The sequence below is a fragment of the Oryx dammah genome, unplaced genomic scaffold (genome assembly GCF_014754425.2).
Source record: "Oryx dammah isolate SB20612 unplaced genomic scaffold, SCBI_Odam_1.1 HiC_scaffold_11232, whole genome shotgun sequence".
Taxonomy (NCBI): Eukaryota; Metazoa; Chordata; class Mammalia; order Artiodactyla; family Bovidae; genus Oryx; species Oryx dammah.
In genome coordinates, this window is record NW_024080625.1 from 2,652,000 (window position 1) to 2,679,485 (window position 27,486).

The following is a 27,486-nucleotide window of genomic DNA, read 5'->3' on the forward strand; positions in this document are numbered from 1 at the left end:
GAAAAGAGATGGTCGTGGCCACCTGTGCAATTTGCAAGAAACGGATTTGTGCACTGCATGGTGCCTTGCAGCTCCTAGTTTTACCCTATGATACACTGCCATTGAGAGCAACTTAAGTTTTCTCAAGTCCCAAAGTAAAGACTATTAAAGAAATCGTAAAGTCACAACCATGCCATCCACTCTGGTTTACATACAAAAATTACCTGCACATCTAGCCAAGAAACCTCTGGTTATGGAACTATAGAGTGTTTTTTTTTTTTAATCATCTCTTCCATAGGAAGACCATGTTTAGTTAACTTCCCTTCTTGGTTTGTTGCAGTATAAATCAAGTTTGAAAGTTAATATAAACTGGAAACTAGTATAAACTACAAAGGACTAGTAGAGAAGTGATTTTTCTGGGTGACAAGAAGTCAATCAGCTCCTGGCCTCAGTTTCCTTGTTTGTAAATGTTAAATTTTATGTCTTTAGTTTTCTCAGTTCAAAGATTCCATGATTTTTTGAGACTCTCTGGTAAATAGCACCACAAAAAGTTAAAGTTATTTCATTTATTTATAAGGAATCAGATCCATTTTATGGAAACCCTTTGGTGAAGTTCCATTTCGAGTGGTTTTGAGGCCATAACCATACAACAGATATTGTCCCTGCTGTTAGGAAGTGTTCAACAGAAAGGAGAGGCATCATTAAATACAGACTCAGGAAATCCACAATGACGTTTACGAAACAACTTTTTAATTTCAACTGTATATTTACAAAAAGAGAATAAGCAGCGGGAAGGCAGGAATGACGCCTGGCTACCTCCCACCTGAGGGTGCAGAAAGAGGCCACGGACAACATATATGCGTCAGACTGATCTTCCCTGCCATTATTGATAACAGCAATGGACAAAAGGCTTCAGTGAAGGAGGTCAGTCTATTTGGGAAGAGGCAGCCGATCTGTTCAGTCCATGCGGGTGAGGAGGAAGGAGGCCCGAGTCAGTCTATTGAGGCCTTGGCTCTTTATAGGCTGAGGCCCTTCTCTTGGAAGTTTTAGGCCGCCTTCTCCAGGGCATGTAGGGATCAGGGGGATGATACCTGGGAAAACCCCTATGGACGACAGGGACCCGTTGCTGATAACAGGGTGGAGGGAAGCGGGGCATAGGCGGCTGGGGACAGTACTGAAAGTCACCTTGGACGGCAAATGCTGTTTGGGTAGATGGGGGTACATCTGAATGGAAATAGTTTAAGGAGAATTGATCCGATTGGAAAGGATGGTCTGAAGAAAAACAGGTTTCCTGGGGACAGAATGGGAATGGGGGCATCACCTGGTGTAAGGGGATGGGATGACGCTGTGGGGACAAGAGCGGAAACAGGGGTGGGCGGGGAGATGGCGTGGGGAGCAGGGGTTGGCGCCCCGGGAGAGGCAAAGGTCTGGGCAGAGAGCAGGCCGGCTGGTCTCCGCAGACCAGGGGCTGCCTCTCAAGCCTCCGGCCAGGTCTTCCTCTCCCAGGGCCATCCGTGATCCACTTGTCCACTGGGTCCCGCTGGGGCAGCTCTACCCCCCAAGCGTCGGCCACGTGGGCCAGCAGGAGCTGGGAGAGGTGGCGGTGTGCGCACTGGTTCCAGTGCACTCCGTCCGTCTGCAGGTACTTCCCTGTGTGGCGGCGGAAGTGGAAGTGCAAGTCCAGCACATCGAAGCCGTGCTTTTGGGCCTCGGCAGAGCTGTAGAAATTGGCTTCGATGACATTGATTTTCACGGAGGAGGCGGCGAACTGGACCTCGGGTGGCACGAAGCGGCTGGTGATTTTGTCGCCCACGGGCATGGCCGTGTTCCACACCAGGAGGCACGAATCGGACAGCACCTGGCGGAAGCGCCCAAACAGTCTCTCCAGGTTCCGCCGGTAACTAGGCCAGAAGTCCTCCCCGTACCTGGTGATGTCCCAGAGGCACGAGTTCATGATGACCAGGTCCGGGTGGTGCTCGCCGGACTGCAGCTCCTCCAGGACGTCCTCCAGGTAGTCGGAGTACACGCGCGTCAGGAAGTAGAAGCGCACGAGGTGCTGGCCGGAGCAGAACTGGCGCACCTCGCGGTAGTGGGTGCCGTTGTGCATGTGGCCCTGCTGGCCCCCATGCACCAGCTCATCCTGCTCGAAAGTGTGCTCGCCCTTGGCCTTGAGCTGCCTGACTGTGAGCAGGCAGTCCTTCTGCAGCAGGAGCACCAGATCCTTGTACACAGCCCTCTGGACCGAGTCCCCCAGGACAACCACGAACTTGTTGTGGAGCAGCTGCCGCACTTCGGAGGCCAGCAGGTGGACCATGACGCCCGCTCCGCCTAGCTCTTTTCTTTCACTCAGCGGGTCTGCGGAAGGCTAGGATAGAAGGAGAGAGCGCATGGGAGGGTCCCACCTCGCGCAGAACAGGACGTAGGAAGGTAGGGTGAGGTGGGCCCGCCCAGGGACTGGGCTGGAACTCTGGCCTGGGGCATCTGAAGGGCGGGGCTCCACTACCCTTAGCCCGCAGAGAGGGGAGCCTGGAGCCAGAAGCCCTGGTGGGCCCAAAGGAAGTTTCTGCCTGAGACTTGACTTTGAATACCCAGGAAACCCAGGTTCCATGTCCAGGAAGGGCCCCGCCCTCCCCAGCTGGAGGTGCAACTGCGGAAGACACCCCATCACCTGGAGGCAACTCGGATGCCTGACAAGTGGAGAATGGTTAGGCAAACTTTGGAGAGGTTAAATAATGAGGATTATGATTAAGCAAGAACACGGAGTGTCCTATACTGTTAGCTGAGGAAGTTACATACCATATATGTGGCCATATCACTGAAATGGTGTAAAATAGATATGCATACTAAGTTGCTTCCCACCAGGCTCCTCTGCCCATGGGATTCCCCAGTCAAGAATACTGGAGTAGGTTGCCATTTCCTTCTCCAATAGATATGCATAGATAATACTGAAAGAAAATACACAAAACCAGCTTTAAATAGGATAGTGGGATCATGGGTGACTTACTTCCCCCATCCTCTTTTTTGTAAATATACTTTACATAGTCTTAAAATCAATTTTAATAATAATGTTTCTTATCAATGGAACTTGTAAAAAATAGAAATAATTCACAAGTGCTTCAGCTGCAATATTCTTTGTTTTTCATTTGAAGGAAATTGACTTTGGCATAAGAAATATATTGAGCTAAAGACCAATGAGAATCAATAGGAGAGTTCTCTGTCCTCCCCTCATGTATCTAAAAGCAAGATATAAATTTTCTGAGGAAGGTGACCATTCCCCCACCAAGGAGAGAAGCGTCAAGAAAGAAGACAAGGAACTGTCAATACAAAGATGAGTCTGCATAAACAAACCTTACTAAAATAGCCCTTATTTTCCATTAGGGACCCCTTATATCCCCTTCTCCACACTTTATTATCCTTGAAACACGATTCCCTTCGTTCTCTGTTAAAATGGTAATATAAGCCCAAGTCTAACTAGTTCTTTGAGTTCCATTCCTTTTCTGCGAACTGTTGTGCACACAGATATTAATTTAAAAACTGTATGCTGCTGGGAGCCAGCACGGGAGATCCCACCCATGACAAGGTCATATGGAAAATACAGAGCCTTTAGAGGAGTTAAAAGTTATTAGAATAGTACTGGTGGAGGGTTTCATTGTTGAACCAGTGCTTGCTGCTAAGTTTTCATATTTTTCATTGTGTGCCTGGGAGTGCATTAATTAATATAGTAGATATATAGAAATGTAAGTAGTAGCCTTGGTATTAACATTAAACCTTGAGTTAATAAATTCTTTCTTTTTTATAGCACCTTTGCCCTATAGGAATGCAACTTTATCTAGTGCTTTCGGAGAATGGTGCCAGACTTTAGAAAAATCACCTTTAGAAAAAATAAGCTTTCTGGTTGACTAACCTTGATCAGAAAAAAAGGGTCATAAAATGTGAACAGGCCTCCAGGCCAGAAGATGATGTAAATCACCTAAGACCTTTGTATATAGAAAGGTATGCAGAAAAAAAGCCTGGTCTCGATAAGGGTCAGGACTGCTGACCCTGCATGACTCTGCATCTTCCATTATTCTCTATGTACATACAGCTCAAGGTATAAAAGCTCCTTTTGAAAATAAAGTTGCAGGCCTTGTGAAGCTTGGTGTCCTCTCCTCTACTTTCTTAGCTGCAACATTCATTCTTTCTCTCCCTGCCTCCACCCGCCTCCCCCAACGCGGACGCCGTTCATCCTGAGGGTGCCCCTGGACCCTGCTGAGGCTGGACCCCGGCAGTATGCCTTTTCTGTTTATCTACAGTAATTTTATTCACAGGGCCCCAGACACTAACTTTAAGAGTATAGAGAAAAAGTTTTTTCTTCCCCAGAACACTGAATAAGGTGTTAAAAGTTGTGAAACTTGTCTTCAGAACTTCAGATTGAGTTTATTTCAAGCTGCCATTTACCGTCATATCTACTAATGAATAAGAGCTGGAAACACACTAAAATACTACTAAGTCTCACGTTGGGAGGAACATGGCATGCCCTTCACACACTTACAAAGAAGCTGTTAAAATCTGCTGTGAGTTGATATTTGTAGGCATTAGTAAAAATTTTAATAGGTGTGGTGGATAGCTATTAATAAATTACACATTTGGTTTTTAAAAGCTATACTATTTGTGGTTTTAAATGAGTATAAGCCCAAAAGTAAAAACTTGAAGATGGGTAGAGTACAAAAGTGTTCCCCTAAAAGAACAGTTAGAAATATTGGCTTATTTGAATCTTCATTCAAAAACATTTGCTATCAAATAAAAAACTTAAAACCAGGATTTTGCTCATTGTGGTACAACAAAATTAAACATAATCAAACTCCAAACCCCATTGGGGCTCAGGCATATTCTCTAGTTTATATTCACTTATTCATCCAACTCACTAAGCACTGACTAAATGCTCCACATGGGGCTTCCCTAGTGGCTGAGGTAAAGAATCCGCCCACCAAGCAAGATCTGTCCCTGGGTAGGGAAGGTCCCCCGGAGAAGGAAATGGCAACCCACTCTAGTATTCTTGCCTGAGAAATCCCTTGAACAGAGGAACCTGGCAGGCTCCAGTTCTGCTGCTGCTGCTGCTGCTAAGTCGCTTCAGTCGTGTCTGACTCTGTGCGACCCCACAGACAATGAGCGGCCCACCAGGCTCCCCCGTCCCTGGGATTCTCCAGGCAAGAACACTGGAGTGGGTTGCCATTTCCTTCTCCAATGCATGAAAGTGAAAAGTGAAAGTGAAGTCGCTCAGTCGTGTCCAACTCTTAGTGACCCCATGGACTGCAGCCTACCAGGCTCCTCCATCCATGGGATTTTCCAGGCAAGAGTACTGGAGTGGGGTGCCATTACCTTCTCCAGCTCCAGTCCACGGGGTTGCAAACAGCTGGACACAACTTAGCAACTAAACAACAATAACAAATGCTCCACATGGGGTATATAAAGATGCGTAAAACCTGGTCTTGCCTTTCAGGAGCAGACCAGATATATTCATTGATAACTGTAATACAAAGTTGAGAATGCTACAGTGTTAGCTTAGTCATGTCAGACTCTTGCAACCCCATGGACTGTAGCCTGCCAGGCTCCTCTCTCTAGGCAAGAATACTGGAGTTGGTTGCCCTTTCCTTCTCTAGGGGACCTTCCTGACCCAGGGATCAAACCCAGGTCTCCTGCATTAGCAGGCAGATTCTTTACCATATGAGCCACCAGGGAAGCCCATAGACAAATAAACAAAGGATGTGAAACTGGTTTGTAAACAGAGCTGGGCTGCTGGGGTGATAAGGAAACATGTCTGTGCACAAGTGTGCCAGGGTGCCTGTTCATGTCCAGGTCAGGATGTGAGTCTGGAGGTCTGCCAAAGCAGAGTGAGATGCAGGGAGAATGGAGCACTTAAGGTGGAACCTTTCTATCTGTATCTGTCTTTGACTAGCTGTGTGATCTTGGGCTAGTCCTTGCCCGCTCTGGTGCCAGGGTCCTCTCCTGTACAATGACAGTCCTGGGTTCTAGGCCAGGCAGGGCTGGTCCTTTGTGCTCCCTGGGATTCGAGTGTGCAGTGAGAAAGAGAGTCGAGAGAAGAAATCATCAGAGAAGGGTTGGAGTAGAAAGAAAATGTGGAAGATGGGGTGTGACACAGCATCTGGAAGAGCAGACTCAAGGCCCAGATGGGAGGTGGCCAGAGGCTCTGGGTCAGCTACCTTCAAGTGCCATGAAAACAGAATGAGCAGGTACAGTGGACGTTCAGGGATCTTTGCAAACAGGACTCCTCTACCCCAGACCCAAGTCTCCAAAGTGTAAAGTTAAATCTTTTCCCAGTGTTTTCAGGGTTCCCATGCTTGCTCCTTGGAAGAAAAGCTATGACAAACCTAGACAGCATATTGAAAAGCAGAGACATCACTTTGCCAACAAAGGTCCATATAGTCAAAGCTATAGTTTTTCCAGTAGTTGTGTACAGATGTGAGAGTTGGACTATAAAGAAGGCTGAGCACTGAAAAATTGATGCTGCTTTCGAATTGCGGTGTTGGAGGAGGCTCTTGAGAGTCCCTTGGACAGCAAGAAGATCAAACTGGTCAATCCTAAAGGAAATCAACACTGAATATTCATTGGAACGACTGATGCTGAAACTGAAGCTCCAATACTTTGGCCACCTGATGAGAAGAGCCAACTCATTGGAAAAGATGCTGATGGTGGCAAAGATTGAGGGCAGAAAGAGAAGGGGGTGACAGAGGATGAGATGGCTGGATGGCATCACCGACTCAATGAACATGAGTTTGAACAAACTCCGGGAGATGGTGAAGCTGGGCGTGCTGCAGTCCATAGGGTTTGCAAAGAGCTAGACATGACTGAGTGACAACCAGTCTATGTGCTACCCCAGTTCTATGTGCCCTCTCTGGGTTGGACTCTGGTCATACTCTGTCCCAGTCCCCTATGGTAGGGGACAACATTCCTCTCCATTAGAATTCCCTCCTCTAGGGTGGCAGATGTGACAACCGACTGTGGTCTCCTTCAGCGGTACTGTGTTTACATGGCCCAATACATTCCTTTTCTGCCTGTGAAGTGCCCTGGACTTGAACTCATGGATGTGAGTCAAATTTGCTGCTTAAAAGTTGTGGAGAATGGAGACACTTAAGTATATCTGTGAAGAACAATGCTCTTCATCTGTAATTTTCCTCATCTGTAAAATGGGACTTTTAGCACCCACTTTAGAGATGTGATCTGAAGAAGTGGTTAGAACAATGTCCTGATAAATAGGGTGGATATGAGTTACTATTTATAAAACAAGTTCAAGAACACTCGGATAATCATCTGTAAAGGAGGGTTACACTATTTGTGCTGTAAAGATCAAATGACAAGAAGCAAGTGAGATTTTGAATAAAACAAAACTAATGTTATTTGAACAGATTCCAATGCCAAATGCTTTGCAAATGTTACCCGATTTGTGAGATAAGAAGGATCTCCATGTGATGGAAGTGAAGTGAGGTGAAAGTCACTCTGTTTAGTCGCTGAGTTGTGTCCAACTCTTTTTGACCCCCTGGACTGTAGCCTGCCAAGTTTCTCTGTCCATGGAATTCTCCAGACCAGATATGGAGTGGGTAGCCGATCCCTTCTCCAGGGGATCTTCCCAACCCAGGAATTGAACCCACGTTTCCTGCATTGTGGGCAGATTGTTTATCATCTGAGCCACCAGAGAAGCCCACCAGGGAAGACTTGAAGCTACTGATGGCAAACTGTCCCTGTGAGATAGCCCTTAAAGCAGAACCCCCTGCAGTCTGAATCCAAAAGCTCAGGCTCAGGTCAGGGAGATATTTGAGGGCGAGATGGGAGAAGAGTGTTTCAGTGTGCCTTTAAGCATAGACAGGAAACCCTTTGGGCTTCCCAGCTGACTCAGTGGTGAAATATCCGCCTGCCAATGCAGGGGACTTAGGTTCAATTCCTGGGTCAGGAAGATCCCATGAAGAAGGGAACGGCAACCGACTCTAGTATTCCTGCCTGGGAAATCCCATGGACAGAGGAACCTGGCGGACTACAAGCCATGGGGTCACAAAGAGTCGGACACAACTCAGCGCCTAAACAGCAGCGGCAGCAACAGGTAATCGTTTACTCCCCCTGCTCAGGGGAGATGATCCATGTGACCTTAGGGGGCTGGGGAGCTGCAAGTGAGAATATAGGTGTTGGGTTGATCAAAAAGTTCCTTCGGGTTTTCCAAAGCTGTTGTGGACAACCTTGAAGGAACCTTTTGTCCAATTCAATAGATAGAGATGTGATCTCAAGCAAGAGACCCGAAAAAATTAAAGACCTGGGTTTTAGAATAACCAAAACAAATTTCTACGGACTTCAGAGCCTCACAGTATTTGAGAAATTCTGGCTGCCTTGTATGCTGACCAGTGAACCTAACCCACCCAGATACTGTTACAAGGGCTTAGAGCCAAAATCAAGCAAAAATGTCCAGCTAAGAATTTCTTGTTGTTCTTCTGCAATGTAACATGCAGATTGGCCTGTAGAAAAGAAGGGAGGAGGAAGTGACTGGGAAGAAACATTCCAGTTAGAAGCTGAAACTGAAAGGAAATTCATGAAATTCTTGATAAACTTCCTGTCACAACTGTAACAGGATTAACAAATCAGGCCTCCTCAGTCAGGACCGTGGGAAAAAATCATTTAAACTAAGATGTCAAGGATGAAAAACAAAACCTAACAAAAGCAAAGTAATTTTTTCGGGGGTGGGGTGAATGAAGAATAATTTGGAGAGCTGAATCTTCTCTGGTCTAAAAAAAAAAGTTGGCAAGTTTCATTTTCAAAGCTCCTTTGATTTATAAAAATGAAACAAAAAAGAGATTTGAAAACTATCAGTTCAGTGATTTTTTTTTTTGCCCTAAGGGTTTTTCTTTGCTTCAAACTTGCAAAAACTTAACAGTTATTTATAGATTAATTGACTCATTCATTAAGGAGTTTATAATGCTAGGTGCAAGGAGTAGATATAAAAAGGCAGTCTCTTTCAAAAGGATGGGTAAGAAAGTAGACACATAAAAATATCAGTTAGAACTGATGATGTAAATGAAATATGAAAGCTGGTATGAAGACTCAAGGAGGAGGGAAGAGGAGATAAATGGATGATCAGTGCAATCTGTGAGTCCAACCTCAAATTAAAATCGATTTTTAAAAGAGTTTTATGATGATTCCTCAAATTTTAATTGTAAGCAGTTCCGTGGTTTTCTGTTTTCAAAGTAAAATTTGGGCTTTGGCTAATGCTCTCACAGAAATATACATTATTAATGGCTACTATTGATGCGACAATAAATTATTTTGAGGCATCTTGCTTAGATTTCTGTTCGGGGATAATTAATTTTTAATGGCTTCATAAACCATCATTTATAAATCATTGACTATGGCTTTATAACTATCACAAACCAAACACACAGCATTTGGTTTTTTATTAATCAGTGTGTTGTAGAAATTAGGTTAGTCTTTTTTCTTTTCTTATTGATTTTTGGTAACAGGAAGAATGGCAAAGATATATAGGCCAGTTACTCCAGAGACCCTACGAAAAAGTCTTAAATCACAGAGGTAATCGCTAACAATTAGGATGCTGTTTTGATTAGTTGTGGACGTACTTTACCTAGTTCAGAAGTTTCTTGCACATGACTAACCATCTTAATGCGACATTGTACTAGGCATATTAAATAGATCATTTTCTCCTAACTGCATTTTTGGTGATCAAATCTATGTTTGAACTATCCAAGATTCCCTTAAATGCTAATAGAACAGACAGTGCAAATAAGAAAATTATTTTTCGTGAGCTCACCTGTACAGCATACCAATTTTTGATACTTGTTTAGTTTTCTAAGTGGAATTTAATCATGTCAAAAATTAAATTGGTATCCTGTCAAGTTTTCAAAGGAAAGAGAAAAGCAAAAGATCCAAACTTCTCTTCTGAGGACGGGATTTCTCAAGAGGCTGACCTTTTTTGATTTGGGGCAAGTTACTCGTCTATAAACATGGAAATGGAAATCATGCAGTCCTATTATTTTAAAAAGTGGTTTTAGGTGAAATTTTTAAAGATATATGAAAGTACTGTGAAATACTACGATAAATAAAGCAACAGAAAGTTGTTTTTCAAATAGTAACCATTGGAAGGACTGATTTTAATGCTGCACCCCCACCAACCTCATGTCCAATATAGGCCTTAGCTCTGCAGTTCATTAATTCAGAAAAAATATAGAAAACACTATATCTTGGTCTGTGAAGCTGTCATTCTGTAAGTTTTTGGCTCCAACAACCCTCATGGTTCCTATGCCGCATCCCAACACATATGTCATGATCCGTATTTGTCACTGGGCTATTCAGTTAGTTATATGCCACAGCTAAAATATCAGAAACTTATGGTATAAATGGAAAATTGAATTTAGACTAATGATCTTCAAACTGGGCTCCACGTAACCATTAAATTCTCCTTGTGGAGGCATGAATCTGTGTGGACACATTCAAATTTGCATCCATACCATCTTTACTGGGCCACAAGCTTAATTTGTGATTTTTTTTTTTTTTGGTAATAAAATATCAACAGAAGAATTGGACACATTTGAAGAGTTTGAAAATTGCCAAGTTTAAAAATCCTTAAGGCAGCATATTTTTCGCATAGTAGTAGTCTAATATAAAAAATTTCCTATGGACTATACAAAGAAATGCAGGAAACATCCTTTATGAATGAAATCCTCACTATTAGGTTCATAGTACCTGATAGGCAGGTAACGTCTATAAAAACAAGGAATAAACTATGGAGACTTTACTCAAAGAGCCCCACTAAACAAACAAAACCCACAAGAACTGTGTTTCACGAAAGACTAGTGTAAAGTGAAAAAAAAATCAGAGCAAAAAAATCAAAGCAATTCAAATAAACAAAATTTGATTTCAATCATGTACAGCCATTGACAAACTTCCACATTCTGGTCTCGAACCATTACTTAAACCACATTTGCTAATTCGCTACCTATTAGTCCTTTAACAGGAATGAAAGATACTAAAAGGCAGTGACCCCGCTTTCACTTCCAGCAGATGACAAAGTCAAAAGTGGACTCTGGCCTTGAACAGCTCTGTGTTCTGGGATGGCTTCCCCCACCCCCACCCCCACCCCCGCGCCACAATTTTTTCTATTGTTAAACAGGGGTAATAGCCCCCCACTTCACTCAATAATAGTGAAGACGAAAGATCCACGTCAGCGTCCATCAAGGGCTTAGGACAATACCAGTCTTTTGCATTAGGCACCTTTAAACCTTTAGCCCAACTCCTCCCCTGGGGAGCACACTAAACCTGCTAAGGGCAGCTTGGCTCCGGCTCCCTCCCTCACACTTCAAACCTACAGCTCCTCTCCTCCCTCCAGCAGGGGCCAAGGGGTACCTCCTCAGGTGTGAAGGCGATCCCTCAACTCAGCGGCCGGTCTCCTACATCCCCGGGCACTTTGCTCCAGGAGGTCCCTCAGAGAGGGGAGAATTATGCATTCCACATTTTCTTCACTCTCCCTGGGCTGGCTCCTTTCTTTAAACCTTAAACATGTTCTAGTTTCTTGCTTTAAAAAAGGAAACTTCTTTGACTCCACCTCCAGGACAGTCCTATCTTTTGTTTCCACTTCAAGGCCACTTTTTACAAAGCTGTTTGAACTGGCTGTGTCTGGGTCCTCACCTCCCACTCACTCCTCCGTTTTCTTGAAATTTGGCTTCCAGCTCCACCAAAGCGAAGAAACGTTTGTCAGCAAATCCCCAACGATTTCCTTGTTCCTTTCAGCGGCTGCTTCTTGGGCCTTATCACATCTATAGCATTCCTAGTTCCCCCTCTGTAACCCTGCCCGAGAGTCGGACACCGTGGCCGCCCGTCTCACCTCGCCCAGTATCCTTTGTGAGTTTCTCTTTCTCTGACGATCCCCACATGTCGGTCTTTCTCAAGGCCCACTCACTGCCTCCCTGCTTCTTTTCTTCAGCATTCTTTCCCTGGGTAAATTCATCCACGCTCTCAGCGTCCACCCGTAAGGTGAACAGAAAGCCCTCTTTGTCCCCCCAGTCCTGGTTTACCTCTGTTTTTCCAGACTAATTGTTGATCGCCACCCTTCCCCTCAAAGTCCTAGTTAGGATGGAAACAAATGATATAGTCCCCATAGCACTTACTATTTCTATGCAGATGACTCTGAATTGGGGCCTTAAAGCACAGAGGCTGAGAAGGTGGGCCCTCGAGTCAGTCCCCTGGGTTTAAACTCTGCTCCACTGCTTTATTAGCCTCTGAGACCCTGGGGCGATAATGTAATCTCTCTGCACTTAAGAAATTTACCTACAAAACAGGAATACCACAACTGACTTCTTTTAGAATCAGGGTTAAATGAACACATGTGAAGGCTTTTGCATAAGGTCTACCACATTTTTAAGTGAATAAATTTAGCTATCTCAAACTTGTCTCCTGAGTTCCCGAGGTTCTAGTGCATAGAATAAGGTGAGTTCAGGTGAGGGGGGGTTGGGGCAGGGGAGGAGCAAGAGGTGACTTAGTCTGTGTGGGCCTTTTATCACTTGTAAATTCTCTGGATACCACTATTCTCCCATCAAACTGTGGCTGAATTCCTCACAGAAGACTCCTGTGACCTCTGAACAATCCTTCCAAAGGTAAATATCGATCATCTCTGGGAATGATGGTGGTCTATTTTTCTGTGCACTTTCAGAGAACTGCTATATAATTTATGCTTAATATTGGCTGGGGATAACTTGGTGGAAATAAACTCTGCTTCTAAAATGCTTGGGTCAAGTCATTTTTATTTTTCGTGACTGTGGCCATTTCCACCATTCCTAAAACATCAAAATTCTTCAGTGACAACTTGGATATGGATCAGCTCAACAGTTTCTTGGCAATTAAAAGGAAAAAAAAAAGATGTAATTTTAGAAACTACTTTAGGAATGAGAATGTTGCTATATATTTTAGGAAACTGAACACAGTTTCACCTCTTTTAGATTTTATGGCAAACTTTTCTACTTTCCATAGATTTCTCAGAATCCCTAAGGAAGTGTATCTTACTTTGATTGAAACTTTTCAAAATAGAGTTTATTTTATACATGTTTTCTCATATTTCTCAATTTCATATATTCATTTTCATCTGATACACTAGCCTAACTACAACAGTTTGCATTTATAGACTTTGTTTTTTAACCTAGGAGATGATCCTTCCTCCTGTGTGTCTCTCCAAAGCTTGTGGATGAATTGCAGAGCTCATGTATACCCAGAGGGCTTTTTCTTAAGTGTTCCCTAACCCCTCCCTCTCCTGAAATTCTGTTCCTTCTTTAAGACCCAGTTTGAAATACAGTTCTAAGAGCCTTCTCTGTTCGCAGAGAGAAAAATTACCTCCTTCCTCTGATAGATACCTCTGTTTAGCCCTTGGTTCTGGCTTCTCTGGTGGTTCAGATGGTAAAGAATCTGCCTACAATGCAGGAGACCAGGGATCCATCTCTAGGTTAGGAAGATCCCTGGAGAAGGGAATGGCTCCCCACTCCAGTATTCTTGCCAGGGGAATTCCATGGACAGAGGAGCCTGGCGGGCTACAGTCCACGGGGTTTCGAAGAGTCGGACATGACTGAGTGACTTTCTGCTTTACTGTATAATTAACTGTCCATGTGTCTTCCTACTCCAGTACATCCTAGTCCTGGGGAGCAGAAATGGGTCTCACCTATCCTTGTACCCCTCATGGACCAGTGTCTGAGGCAGAATATAGTTATTACCCATTGAGCATTTACCCCATGCAAGGCCTCTTCTATACTCACGGCCTAGTGAAGAAGGAACTATTATACCCATTTTACAGGTGAGTAAACTGAGGCTTGGAGAAGTTACGTCAATCATCCAAGGTTTTACAGCTGCTGAGAAGAGACAGCACTCATCCCTTTTGGAATGTGACTTCTGCTTCATTAGATAAGCTTAAGGTTTTGTTTTGCTTCTTTAGGGGGAAATACGGCTCCAGAGCCTGACCTTTTAACCTCAGCTATACATATTTAGTGAAATCAAGAGGAAAAACTAATTTAACCCCAAAAAAAGTTGCATGTAGTTGCCCCCCGGGCGGCGGGCCCCCCCGTTGATAAACAAAGCAGTAAATTTTTCTTTGTGAAAACAGGACAAGTATGAAGTCAACCTAGTTGTTTTTTACCACTTATAGTTAGCAATTCCTCTGAGTGAGTCAGTGGGAAAGTCAGGGCTGCACTAATGCTACATTTGTGTTTCAAATGTTTCTATACTTACATTGACTACTCTAGATTATACTGTTCTAGATTCAACGGTTGAGTAAGAAGTTTCCATGATTGTAAAGGGTGGGGGTAGGGGTGCTAATAATGACGACATTACTTTCAACTGATGAACAGGTTGGATTCTGAAAATTCTGTCTCCAGGAAGGGCCACAGAAGCCCATTTAACCAATGATGAGAGCACTAGTCTGAGTCAGCAGGCCAAAGGTTTCTGCCACCACCAGTGCTCACTTTACCTCTGTGTGTTTAAGCTTGAAATCAGAGAAATGGCCCCTATGTTCCTCTAGGGAGATTGTCCAGAAGAGCTTTTAAAATGATATTATTTTATTATGGCTGTTGGTTTTATTTTTAGACAATATTATCTAGTATTCAGATACTAGGTTTCTATGGGGAACCAAGGTTTTGAGTGGGAAAATGGGATTCTAAGAGCCAGTCTCTGCCTGCTCCCTCCCAACACTATTTGGTAAAGGGATCTGGAAGCTCTGGGTCCCCACTGCTCTGTGTGGGACTTCCCTAGGTTTCAAGCCCAAGGCTGGGAACAAGAGGAGGGACCAGGCGCAGGAAGGAAGAGGGCCAAGGGAACTGAACCCACCACCACACCAGGCCTTTCCCAAGTCACGCTTTCCTCCCTTCAGATCTGAGTTTGGGCCTAAGAGTTGTTCCTACTGTGTGTTCAACAGAGGTCTTAGCTTATCCCTTATCCCTCAGTAACAAAACTAATTCAACAGCACTGCCTACCTCAGGGTTAACTGTGGAAATGAAATGCTCTGTAAACTCCATGGATGTTAAATGTTATTCTGAGTCATCTCAGCATATTTGGGGGATGGGACTTAGCAGTTACAGAAACTGTCCAGTGAAATGAAGTTTTATCTTATTATTTAAAAATCTAACATTATTTAGTGACATTGTTTAGTACCCTCTCAACGGTATGTTCAGTGTTTTGTCTCCTCTATTTATTCCTAAGACCTGGATAAAATTGGTACTTCATTTTCTCCATTTTACACATTCAAAAATTAAAAGATTGAGTCATCTGCCCAAGGTCATCCATTTTATAAAAAGCAGAGCTAGGAGTCGTAACTGATGCCAAGCCTTTGTGGTCAACCACAACATATAAGATTACACAGACAATAGAAGCGCCATCTCTTTTCTCCAGTTCACAGCTCACAGCTCACTGTTTCTTTGCACTGTATGCTTTTCGAGGTTTAGTGGCTTATCAGTCACGCACCCTTATTAGACAATATTACAATGATAACAGTGATCTCTTTAGGACTCTTCAGTTAAGTGGAGGTGAGGTGTAGACTAGGATGGTGATTCCTTCCTATACATTAAGTGCCCCCAAAATGAGGATCCTAAGAAAGGCTGGTCAGAAATGTGGATTAGTAATGCTTAAGATAAAATGGGAAAACTGAAAGTACTTACTCATTAAAGTAACTGGTGATTTAGGAATGTACTTCTCAGTTGGTCCTAGATCTTTTTTCCCTAGAGAGACTCCTTTCTCTGCTGGATGTTGAAGCGTCAGATGGGAGAGCCCAGAACCTGGGCTCAAGGCAGATAAATTCACCTCTGGGGGCTGCTCCGTTTGTGAGCCAGCGTCTGGGGAGAAGAGGCCATTTCCGGTGGCATCTGGAGCAAATGACACAAGTCAGCACTTTCTTGCGTTAGGAAGTGGACGACTAATGACCGGAGCTTTAAGAACTGGACAAATACGGAAACAAACTGGTAAGTATATCAGACTACAGCTTCTTCCTGAAATTTGGCTCTTAGCTTACTTTCTTTCATTTCACATTTCTAAGTAATTTGGGTGTAATGTCTATTGACTCTATTGACTCTTGCTTTGTTTCATTTTAACAATTCAAATTCTGGGTTCTTATCACCCTTATTTGTGTGGTTTGTTCACAGCTGGGAAAGCTATTAGAAGGGGAAAGGGGGAAAGACAGGGGACTGGAAGCAGAAGTGAGAAGAGAGATAAGAGAAATGATGAGAGGAAGACTGGTCCCTTTTCTAATTAATTTTTTAAAGTCAGAATCCTGAATTTTTGTATAGGGGGCATTAGAGTTTACAAGCCACTTTCAGATCACTTCCCTTGCTCCTTCCACCTCCCGTGGGTAGAAGGATAGACTATTCCGCAGCTGCAGAAAGCAAGGGGTCTCAGCCACAGGCCTCTGGTAAACATAAAGTGGCAAAGCCTCCTCTCCTGCTCCACTGGAAACCAGCAGGTGACAGGAAAGGGAAATGGGAAGTGCTTCTCTGATTGATTAGATAAGCTCAGAGCTTTGTTTTATTTGGAAAGGATCTGACTTGGAAGAGGAGGAGTATCACTTCTACAGATGCCAAGAGGAAAGAGAAGGAAGAAATAAATCAGAAAAAAGAAAACAAAAAAGAGGAAGTGAAGTTTTAGAGGGCTCCCAATAGCAAACCTTCTAAAGTATGTCAAACACTTTAGGATATGGTATCTCTCCATTGCTTTAAATGGTGTAAGATAACTAATAAACAAGAGTAACAGATTCCAAAATAATGCTGAAATAATGTCCTTCATCCCTAGATTTTCTTTTTTTAAAATTCTATGTTTCAGGTAAATTGGCCTATTAAGTGATGTGTTTACCTTTTCTTGAAAAATACTACTTTACTTCACTGACTGCTCAATGTATGGCTTAAAAATTAATCCCACACATTATACTTTGTTTTTATCCTATTTTCTATAGCCACAAATCAAATTATTTCACACTTTCCCCATGAATTTAATTACAATCATTATTATGTCTTAAGGCAGGGCTGTACCTAGAACCCAACTGATAACTTTTGTATTTTAAACTTCAGAGTGGCTTGTGACATCACTTTGAAAATGTGCCATTATTTGATTCTAGCTATTCTACAAATGAGTTGCAAATCTAACTTTAGTATTTCAAAATTCAGAGTAATTTGTGATATAACTTTGAAAACTTGCCATTATTTTGAGTCTAGCAATTCTGTAAATGAGTTGCAGATCTTTCCAGTTCTCTAAATTCCAGCTAGTGTGTACATGGTGAGAATAAAAGAACAATTTAGAGGATGACTAAAATTCACATAATCATCCCAAGACCAGAGAACAGAGGAGCTGTAATAATGCAAATGCTAATCTCACTTGTACTCTTTAAATTCAAAATGAATTTTTTTCAGACCAAGCAACAGATTATTTCCCACAGATTTTCTTACTTCCAAGAACTTATTATGATATATGGAGAGAGTTACAATTGCTGTTCTGGCCCCATTTCATGTTCTATAGCTCAGTGAGCTGGCTTTCTCACCCAGCTTTTTCCTAAAAGATAATGAGAACTATGCATGTATAATGTTTTACACTTAAAATGTGCTATCTCACAGTAAATCCTGGTTTACAAAGTAAGGCAAGCTCACATTATCTTCACTTTGCAGATGGTGAAACTGAGGGCCTGGGAGAGCTGAAATAAGTCACCTCGATGGGTCAGCACAGGATGGAGCACACCTGAGTACAGGTGGTCATCTTCACGGCCCTCTGTGGGGGAAGTCAGACAGGGCACACTGTCCTCACTGTCATCCTTATACCATTTTGCTTGTTTCTAGAAGCTACTTAATGCACAGGGTGCAAAAGTTCAAAAGCTGTATGAGTGAGAAGTAAGTTTTCCTCCCTTTCTTGTTCCCTAATCCCTTGCTCTTCTTTCTAGAAACAATACTATCACACCTTCTTGTCTATTCTACCAGAAATATTCTCTGCAGATATTCTATATCTTTCTGAAATATTTTATTCTTTTTTCCTTTTCAAAGAGTCAACTTCCATTTTTATTGAAGGCTCTGGAAAAAATACAAACGCCACTTAGAACCAATGGTAAACTGCAAAAACTCTGGTAAATCATCCAGATTGTTGCAAGCACTCAGATGTTTGAAATGCTGTAGAAAACTCGAGATTAACAACAGCCTATAAAAAGAGGTGGGCTACTGTCCTCTTGGGTTTGGCCCTGATATCCCATCTGGGGATCACTCAGAAACCTTGATCTTGATTTGTGATGTGGTAATTGCATGTCTTTTGATGGAGAGGACTGGAGCCAGAGCGATGATGCTATGAAAGAAAGTGAACTGCCGGATGTCTTGACTTTGGGGCCAAACAGACTTAGGTTTGAAACTTGATTCTTTCACTTTGGGAGTCACTTAACTCCTCTGTGATGCAGCGATTTTCTCATCTATGAAATAAGGATAATAATAACCACTACATAGAGGGCATGGGCTTAATGAGAAAATAGATCCAAGTACCAGGTACACTGCCGTGGATAGTAAAATATATCTGTATCGTTAGTCATGGCTCATTTTATTGTCTTTCTTTCCCTCATTCATTTAAAATAATTGTGGTAGGCACTGTACCAAGTGCTGGGGAGAAATCACTGTGAATAATATGTGGGGGAAACCCCCCCCCAAAACCTTGCCCTTATTGAGTTGATCTTTGTGTTGGGGGAGGCAGGCAACTAAAGAGCAAGTGAAATCATATGTTAGATAAATGAGAAGAGGAACATGATTGCTGGATAGGGCGAATGTAAGGACTGTGGGTTGGAATTTTAAATAGGGTGGTGACGGGGTTCATGACGCTCTACCCTAGAATGCAGCACCTTGACATGTTAAATATTTTAAGCTGAAAGAATGTGAGAAACAGCAGGTACTTAAAAGACTGTGACCACCACCCCCACCCTTCCCCACCCCACCCTGAAGCAAGTCTTAAGACCCTGTGTGGGAGAAGCTCTCTCCATTTAAGAAAGGAGCATCCTTGGACTTCCCGGATAGCTCAGATGGTAAACAAGCTGCCTGCAATGCAGGTCCCTGGTAAGATCCCGTTGAAGGGAATGGTCATCCACTTCAGTATTTTCGCCTGGAGAATTCCACAGACAGAGCAGCCTGGGGGCTACAGTCCATGGGATGGAAAAGAGTTGGACATGACTGAGCGTCCCACACATACACAGCATCCTTATCTCTGAAGACAAAGGGACTCCGACGAATTCCAATAAACAGGGCTCGCTAAGTTCCGCCAGTTCACTGCCCTTAACTCTCACCCTTTGTCCTATTGATCTTCAAATCCAGTTTGAAAACATTCAGGCCTATTCAATGGATGAGAGTTTGAACAAACTAAAGAGTCAAATAGACTGGGTGACTGAACAACAACAAGAATCCTCCCTTTGGGTCTTAATTTCTTTAGAAAGGCTAATTTGTAACTTTTCTCTAGTTAATTTGTCTTTTGTTACAGAGATCCTGCTAAGAACAGTGCAATGGAAGTAAACAACCTTGATCTGGAGCAGGCTGCCTTGAGAAGTTGCGGCGGGGTGCAGGGAGGGATGGAGCAAACCTTGTGGAAATCCGGTGGGAGGAACACCAAGCAGAGAGAACAAGGAAATGAATGTGACTGGGCTGGAGAGAACAAGGGAGGAATATACAGGAGATGGACTTTCTTCACACAGAGAAGAAAGAGGCAGATGGTGAGGGAGTCCTTGGGCCTAGAAAAGAAAACAATGGTCTCAAAGGCCCTCGCTGAATCATCTAACTTCGGGGAAAACACCGAACTTTTAAGTCCTGCCCTGATGCTCCGGGACTTATCACCCCCTGCCCAAAACCTCCCACCGCCTGTTCAACTACAAATGCCATCTCAACTGAAGACTGCTGAAAACGTCCTGCACGACTAACATTTTCCCTTATCGCTTCCACAAACCTCCCTTTAAATACGAAGCCTCCCTGATCCTTCTCACACTCAGCCTGGTCGTTAGGCCGGCTGTCACCCCTCCTTGCCTGAAGGGAGGTAACCTACCTCTGTTGAGGTCATCTCCTTTTCTGCCTCAGCCCGAACTGTACCTTACAGATGGGAATTCCCTGGTGGTCCAGTGGTTAGTTAGGACTCCGTACTTTCATGCTGTGGGTGCGAGTGAGGGCTTGGGTTCCATTCCTGGTGGGATCCTGGAGAACTAAGATACCATAAGCTACGTTGTGGGGCTAAAAAAAACCCAAAAAGTCAGGGAGGGGGCAGATTAAGGGTCATTGAAAGGACTTGGCTGTGTTATTTGAAAGCCATTGTGAGGGGCTTGAGCAGAAAATTAACACCTACCTTAATAAGACTGGGATGTGAGGGAAAACAGGAAGACCAATTAAGGAAGTTACCAAGTAATGCAGGAGTTGAGTCTTAAACCAGAGTGACATTAGCCAAGGAATGAGAAAGAGTTAGATTCTGGATATATTTTGAAAGTAGAGGTGACAGGATTTGCCTGTGGAGAGAGGATGGGATGTGAGAGAAGGGGGGAATACGAAGCTAGCTCCATGGCTTTTGGCCTGAGCACAAGAGGGATGAAGTTACTGAGATGGAGAATCTCAGAGAAACAGGTTTGGGGGTGGATGGCTTGTTCCCTTTGAGATTCCTGACTTTACACATCTAAAGTCAGGCGTAGGGTGGGGATTTGGCACTGGGCAGAAAGGACTAGCTTAGAGCATTTGGGTTGGGTTTGGATGCTGTTCCCAATGGAGATGGTGAAGCTACAGAAGAAACGAGGTCTGAGAATTCCTGGGAGGTCAGGATGAGGGGAAGGAACCTGGAAAGAGCCTGAGAAGAAAGAGTCAGTGGCAGCAAGAAGAAAGTATGAGGTCCTGGAAGCCAGGAGGAAAACGTGTTTCAAGGGAGGAAGGATGGTCTCAGTCAGAGATAGGTGATAAGTCAAGTGGGATGTTTGACCACTGGCAGGACATTGGGTGACCTAGACAGTGTTGGGGACAACTGCTGATTACAGTGGTTAAGAGAATGAGGGGATAATTAGTGGCAATGCCACCCTGGAGGAGTTAAACTGTAAATAAAGGGAAACTAAAGATGAGGGGAAGTGAGGGAAGAGAAATTTTGTTTCTTTTAAGATGGGAACAACAGTAGCGTGTTTGTATGCTTACAGGAATGATTCCATAAACAGAGGACAAGATGCTGCAGGAGGAATGGGAGAGAATTCTGGAGCCATTCCCTTGAGTTCATGAAAGGACTGGTCGGTCTCTAGGGCCCAAGTGGAGAGGTTGGCCTTGGATAGGACAGTGGACATTCAACCAAAGATGCCAGGAAAGACACAGGATGTGGTAAAGGTGCCAGCGGGTAGGGGTTTTCCTGACTGCTCTTTTCTCAGAGAACTAGGCAGCAGGGTCCAGGTCACCAACTGAGAGTGAAGCTGGGGAGGGTGGTATTAGAGGTCTGAGGATGGGGAAGTGAGAGTGAAGTCAAAGTCACTCACGACTGTTTGCCACCCCATGGACCATACAGGCCTTGGAATTCTCCAGGCCAGAATACTGGAGTAGGCAGCCTTTCCCTTCTCCAGCGGGTCTTCCCAACCCAGAAAGATCTGGGGTCTTCCCAAACTGGGGTCTTCTGCATTGTGGATGGAGAAGAAGGCATGAAATAGTCATCTGGGGGATGAGGAGGTTGTCTACTTGATAGCATGGGGCCCCACTCAAAGCTAGGAGCCCTTACTTGGATGGGCTTCCCTGGTAGCAGAGATGGTAAAGAATCCACCTGCAATGTAGAAGACATGGGTTCAATCCCTGGATCAGGAAGATCCCCGGGGGAAGGAAATGGCAACCTACTCCTGGGAAATCCCATGGACAGAGGAGCCTGGCGGGCTATAGTCCATGCTCAACAGGGGTGTTTGGTTTTCTCTAGTCTGTTTCAGCCACATAGGTACAGGTACAGAGTAGGCAAAAATAATATTTAGTCAGATTGGAGTTTTGCCTTTCCATTTCTGTTTCTGTTAATGTGCCATTACAAATTTATAATTTGTTTTAAACCATAATTTATTTAAAAGCAAAATCACAAAAGCCCAATATTATAATTTAGTGAAAATATTCTGAATATAATGGCAGAAATGATCTTTCTTTAATAGTAACAATTTTTAATAGGTCTGGTGGCAGATTAATTTAGACTTATCTCTATATGAGCCGTTATCATTTTATCTACAGTTTCTATTTTAAGGAACACTTATTTTTCTTATCTTATTGGAATGGAGTGTTTCAGACAGGCTAGAAATCAACCCACTAAATACTTATAAATGCACTTATTTCAGCCAGCTGGCATGGCGTGTGTCTGTGTACAAATCAATGACTGGCCACCTTAAAAAAGAGGACCAAATTTGGCAAACCAAAACTCTGTGTTTTCTTCACTTGTATGACTTGAAACAGTATACATTTTTGATCATTTCTCCTCAAATCATTTGCATTTAGCACTTTGAAGCACATAAGAATAATTTGTTTCTTTGGTGGCATAAAGTCTTCTCTGAGAGTATGTTTAGAATTTTAAGACTGGATCAAAACTTCTCATGAGTTGAATTTAGTAACTGAACTAATTTCTGCACTAATTCAGTACATGCAAGCTTTTGCATTTTAGAGGAGCAAGGCCAGAGTTGCTGTAATTTGGGAGCTTACAGGTTGACAAGAGCCCAACTGGTGGTTTCACCAGGATGGGAGAGGAATGGAATTTATAAAGACCTCATTCTGTCAGGGTTGCCTTAACTTTTCTGCAAACCTTCTTTAGAATTTTTATGTTTTATGCAATTTCTCTATTCTGCTCCAGTGTAGCTTCAAAGTTCAGAGCATGGCTTTTGTAGGCCAAAGAAATGAGTTCAGAGTCTGAAGTTTGTAATCTGTGAGCTGAGTGACTTTGGGAAAGTTACTAACCTCTCTGGCCCAGTTCCACTTGTGGAGACTGAATAGGCCAAAGGCTAAGCAGAGTGCTTAGCAATTAGTCTATGCTCAATTTATTCTAGGAATTAGTATACATACATCCATGCTTTAGTAATACAAAATAATTACTAAGTTATCCTAATAAATTAGCAGTATAAAAATAGATTTTTAAGTGGCTAACCATGGAGCTTGGACCAAGGACTTGGCCTCCTGAGTCTTGGTCCCCTAGTCCCAGAGACATGGTCCATAAATCCCAGGAAAAATAAAAGGTTATAAACCTTTTTCACAATAATTTAATACACTAGGAGAATTGCATCTTGAATTATTTAGCAATATTCTTTACCTTTAAATGGTATTAAACTTTATTAGAAGATTACAGACTTAGTTTTCTGAATCCAGTGTTCCTCCTTCCCCCACCTCTTTTCCCCCTCGCTCATATTACCATCTTAACCATTTGCAAGTGTACAGTGCAGTACTGCGAAGTATATTCACACTGTTGTGAAATAGACCTCTAGAACTTTTTTGTCTTAGAGATCTGAAAAACTCTATCCATTAAACCGTATCTTTCATTTGCTGCTCTTCGCAGCCCCTGGGAACCACCATTCTACTTCTCTGTTTCTATGAATGTGGCTGCTATAGACACCTCATGGGCTTCCCTGGTAGCTCAGCTGGTAAGGAATCTGCCTGCAAGGTAGGAGACCCTAGTTCGATTCCTGGGTCAGAAAGATCCCCTGGAGAAGGGATAGGCTACCCACTCCAGTATTCTTGGGCTTCCTTGCTGGCTCAGCTGGTAAAGAATCCACCTGCAATGCGGGAGACCCCAGTTCAATCCCTGGAAGATCCCCTGGAGAAGGGAAGGGCTACCCACTCCAGTATTTTGGCCTGTATAGTCCATGGGGTCACAAAGAGTTGGACATGACTAAGCGACTTTCACTTAACTTTCAGACACCTCATAGAAATGGAATCACACAGTATTTGTCTTTTTGTGTCTGGCTTATTTCACCTAATATAACATCCCCAAGGTTCATCCATGTTGATGTAGGTAACAGGGTTTCCTTTTCACAGGCTGAATAATATTCCACTTCCATTTCACTAAAGTTCACCAGGTCACCATATCTGTAAGAGCACTTTTGTCCAAACCCAGGCCAGCTCTCGAAGACACTCATTTTGAGATGTTTAGCAGTCAGTTGACTTAACTATTTATTGGTGACAACAAAATTTCCTTTCCATGATCCATGTTGGCATAAACTACGCAAATGAAGCTATATTCTAGACCTGCAAAATGCTAGGAGCATCATTTTATTTCTTGCCCAGAGAGGCTGGCAGAGAGTCCTCTTTTACCTTTCACATTCATCATCTGTGTTTGAAATTTTTCTCTTTAAAATGGCTTTTACTTTCAAGTTGTCACATTGGAGGGGGCTATTCACAACACCGTCAGTTTAAAAATATCTGGGTATTTTGGGAATGTAAGCTGGTGCAGTCACTACCATATGATTCAACAATCTCATTCCTGGGCATACATACAGATAAAACTATGATTTAAAAAGATACATGCACTCCAATGTTCACAGCAGCACTATTCACAATAGGCAAGGCATGGAAAAACCTAAATGTCCATTGACAGATGAATGGATAAAGAAGATGGGGTACAGATACACAATGGAATACTACCCAGCCATAAAAAGGAATGCATTTGAGTCCGTTCTGATGAGGTGGATGAGCCTAGAACCCATTATAGAGAGTGAAGTGAGTCAGAAAGAAAGATAAATATCGTATTCTAATGCACATATATGGAATCTAGGGAAATGGTTCTGAAGAATTTATTTACAGGGCCGCAGTGGAGAAACAGATGTAGAGAACAGACTTATGGACATGGGGAGAGGGGAGGAGAGGGTGAGATGTATGGAAAGAGTAACATGGAAACTTATATTACCATATGTAAAATAGATAGCCAATGGGAATTTGCTGTATGGCTCAGGAAACTCAAACTGGGGCTCTGTATCAACCTAGAGGGGTAGGATGTGAAGGGAGATGGGAGGGAGGTTCAAAAGGGAGGGGATATATGTATACCCATGGCTGATTCATGTTGAGGTTTGACAGAAAACAACAAAATTCTGTAAAGCAATTATCCTTCAATTAAAAAAAAAAAAGATGGGGTACAGATACAGGATGGAATACTACTCAGCCATAAAAAAGAATGAAATAATGGCATTTACAGAACCATGGATGGACCTAGAGATGATCATACTAAGTGAAGTCAGAAACACAAGGACAGATACCATATGGTATCCCTTATATATGGAATCTAAAATATGACACCAACAAACTTATCTGTGAAACAAAACCAGACTCTCAGACATAGAGAACAGACTTGGAGTTGCAACAGGGTGGGGTGTGGGGAGGGATGGATTGGAAATTTGGGATTAGCAGATGCAAACTATTATATATAGAATGGATAAAAAGGAAGACCCTACTGTATAGCACTATATTCAATATTCTGTGATAAACTGTACTGGAAAAGAATATGAAAAAGAATGTATATATATGTATAACTGAATCACTTGTATAAAAAAGTTAACACAATATTTTAAATCAACTATACTTCAATAAAATAAAACATTTTTTTAATGCATGCTTTTAAGTGGTGTTATATGTTAATTCTAAGAATGGTAACGTTATTTGCTGAAACCAAAATGCTCACCTTTCATCTGTGTGCATGGAAGATTATGGACGCAGTAATTTATTTTCAAAGCAATCTGAAACTTGGGTCATACCACATTTATAGAGGCAAATTCTAATATCTTAAATATTAGATATTTAAATATTAACTGCATTTAATTAATATTAACTGCAAAATTCCTGACCATGAAATTGTCTTCTTTTGGAAGGTAGAAATTGCTTAATATTTTTGATGCGTGCTACTCTTCTTTTCCTTTTTTTTTAAAAGATAAATCTCGATGAGTGCCTCCAGAGCCGGGTGCAGTGCCTGACACCAGTGGGTACAAGGTTGAGTAAAATATAGTCTCCTTGTTCAGGAGCTCCCTGTCAGTCAGGGAGAAACACAGAAGCAGAGGATTATAATTCAGTGCTGGAAATGCGGTTACAGCCTTATGTTAGGGCATCACTTCTATCACTGAAAAAGGATTTGAAACATCTTAATGAAGATATGAAAATAACTGAAAATAGCACTGTGAAAAGTGGCTTCCGGTTAGACTCTCTTCCTCAAGACATTTGCTTTGTAAAGATAACGAGTGCCCCAAACAGCATCATTTGTTTCGTATATCAGTTGTGCATCACTGTTCCATTCTACCAGTAAATGGAACTACTCTCTATTTTTAAATATTTTTCCAAATTATCATTCACAAAAATCACGCTACTGGTTACTTCTCCTTGCCTTCCTTTCTTTCTCCTTTAGGCTGTTTCTTTCCTTAACACATTTTGTTGTTGAATCTCTGAAATACATTTAAATAAATGAAAATGGAGAACTACAAATTGCTCCTATTTCTCTGATGTTCACCAGCTTAACCTATGAGTCATATGTCAACATTCTGTTTTCTTTGTCATGATTTCTAATTGTTGTATAACTGTGGACTTAGTCACTTGATATACTGGTATCAGAAGAAAAAGATTCTGTGTTTATGTTCCATATATGCATTTATTCTTGGTGATGGAAGCTAATTAAATCTCGGGGTAGTTTTAAAATCCATGACAAAAATTGCTAGGAAGAAAGAAATCTCTCTTTGCTGCTGGTTGAATAAACTCTGAGACTATGCAAGGATCCAATTTAAAATCAGTTCTAAACTAAAGATCTTATTCCCCAAGTGTGTTGTTCTTCTCAGTAAGTGAGGCCAACATTCACTTAATTGCTCCACAACAGAAATTACAAGGTCATCTGTGATGTCTCCCTTGTCTTCATCCACCCATAATAGAGCAGATTTTACCTGCTGAGCCACGCTTGGGTCAGTCCCCTGCTCTCCCTACAGCCTGGACCTCAGCTCAGATCTGTAGTCCTGCTGCGGCTTCCTGATTTATCTTCCCAACTATATTCTCTTCTTCCTCTGTCCATTCTCTGACCTACTGTCTTTGCTGTTTCTAAGGTGTAGCTCATACACTTTCACTTCCCTTTCATAGGCTGAATTTAACCTGCTAAATCGTTGTCAAAATTTTTTCTGAAATCAGGCATGTTAGCCAAATACATAGTATTACCTCCGTGAGGCATGCAGATCCCAAAGTGACAAGGCATCTGGGTTTCCTTAGATTACAAGAATAAATAATAATGGACACTTCCTGAGTATAGTATTCTGAGTACTTTGAGTGTATTAATTCCTTTTACAAAGTCAACAATAATAATCACTGCCATCATTTATTAGGAATCTACTTTCCATCCAGACATTAAGTGTCCATTAGCTGTCACCTTTTACCTTGCTTTTTTGGCCATGAGACATAAGGGGTCTTAGCTTCCTGGCCACAGATTGAACCCATGACCCCTGCAGTGGAATACAGTCTTAACAGAGGAACCACCAGAGAAGCCCCAGTTGTTCCCTTTTACACCACTCTGCAGGATAAG

General features: G+C 42.6%; 1 protein-coding gene and 1 long non-coding RNA gene across 11 annotated transcripts in view; one reads left to right on the forward strand and one right to left on the reverse strand.

Moving 5' to 3' along the window:
* The window catches only part of LOC120861332 (PC-esterase domain-containing protein 1B), a 201,306-nt gene that overhangs the window by 37,943 nt on the left and 135,877 nt on the right, over nucleotides 1–27,486 (reverse strand). For 6 of the 10 annotated variants that reach the window (XM_040236977.1, XM_040236978.1, XM_040236979.1 and 3 more), the window contains 2 exons: nucleotides 15,657–15,860; nucleotides 710–2,344 (listed from right to left, as the gene is read on the reverse strand). In XM_040236977.1, the coding sequence (XP_040092911.1) occupies nucleotides 977–2,293 (1,317 nt within the window). In that variant the 5' untranslated portion in view covers nucleotides 2,294–2,344; nucleotides 15,657–15,860 and the 3' untranslated portion in view covers nucleotides 710–976. Of the gene's footprint in view, nucleotides 1–709; nucleotides 2,345–11,373; nucleotides 11,799–15,656; nucleotides 15,861–27,125; nucleotides 27,173–27,486 lie in introns of those variants that run through there. The other 4 variants (XR_005720523.1, XR_005720522.1, XM_040236980.1 and 1 more) reach the window with 3 other exon arrangements.
* On the forward strand, nucleotides 15,860–19,530 carry LOC120861334. The gene is made up of 3 exons (XR_005720524.1): nucleotides 15,860–15,956; nucleotides 17,646–17,864; nucleotides 19,477–19,530. It is a non-coding gene; the product is annotated as an uncharacterized LOC120861334 (long non-coding RNA).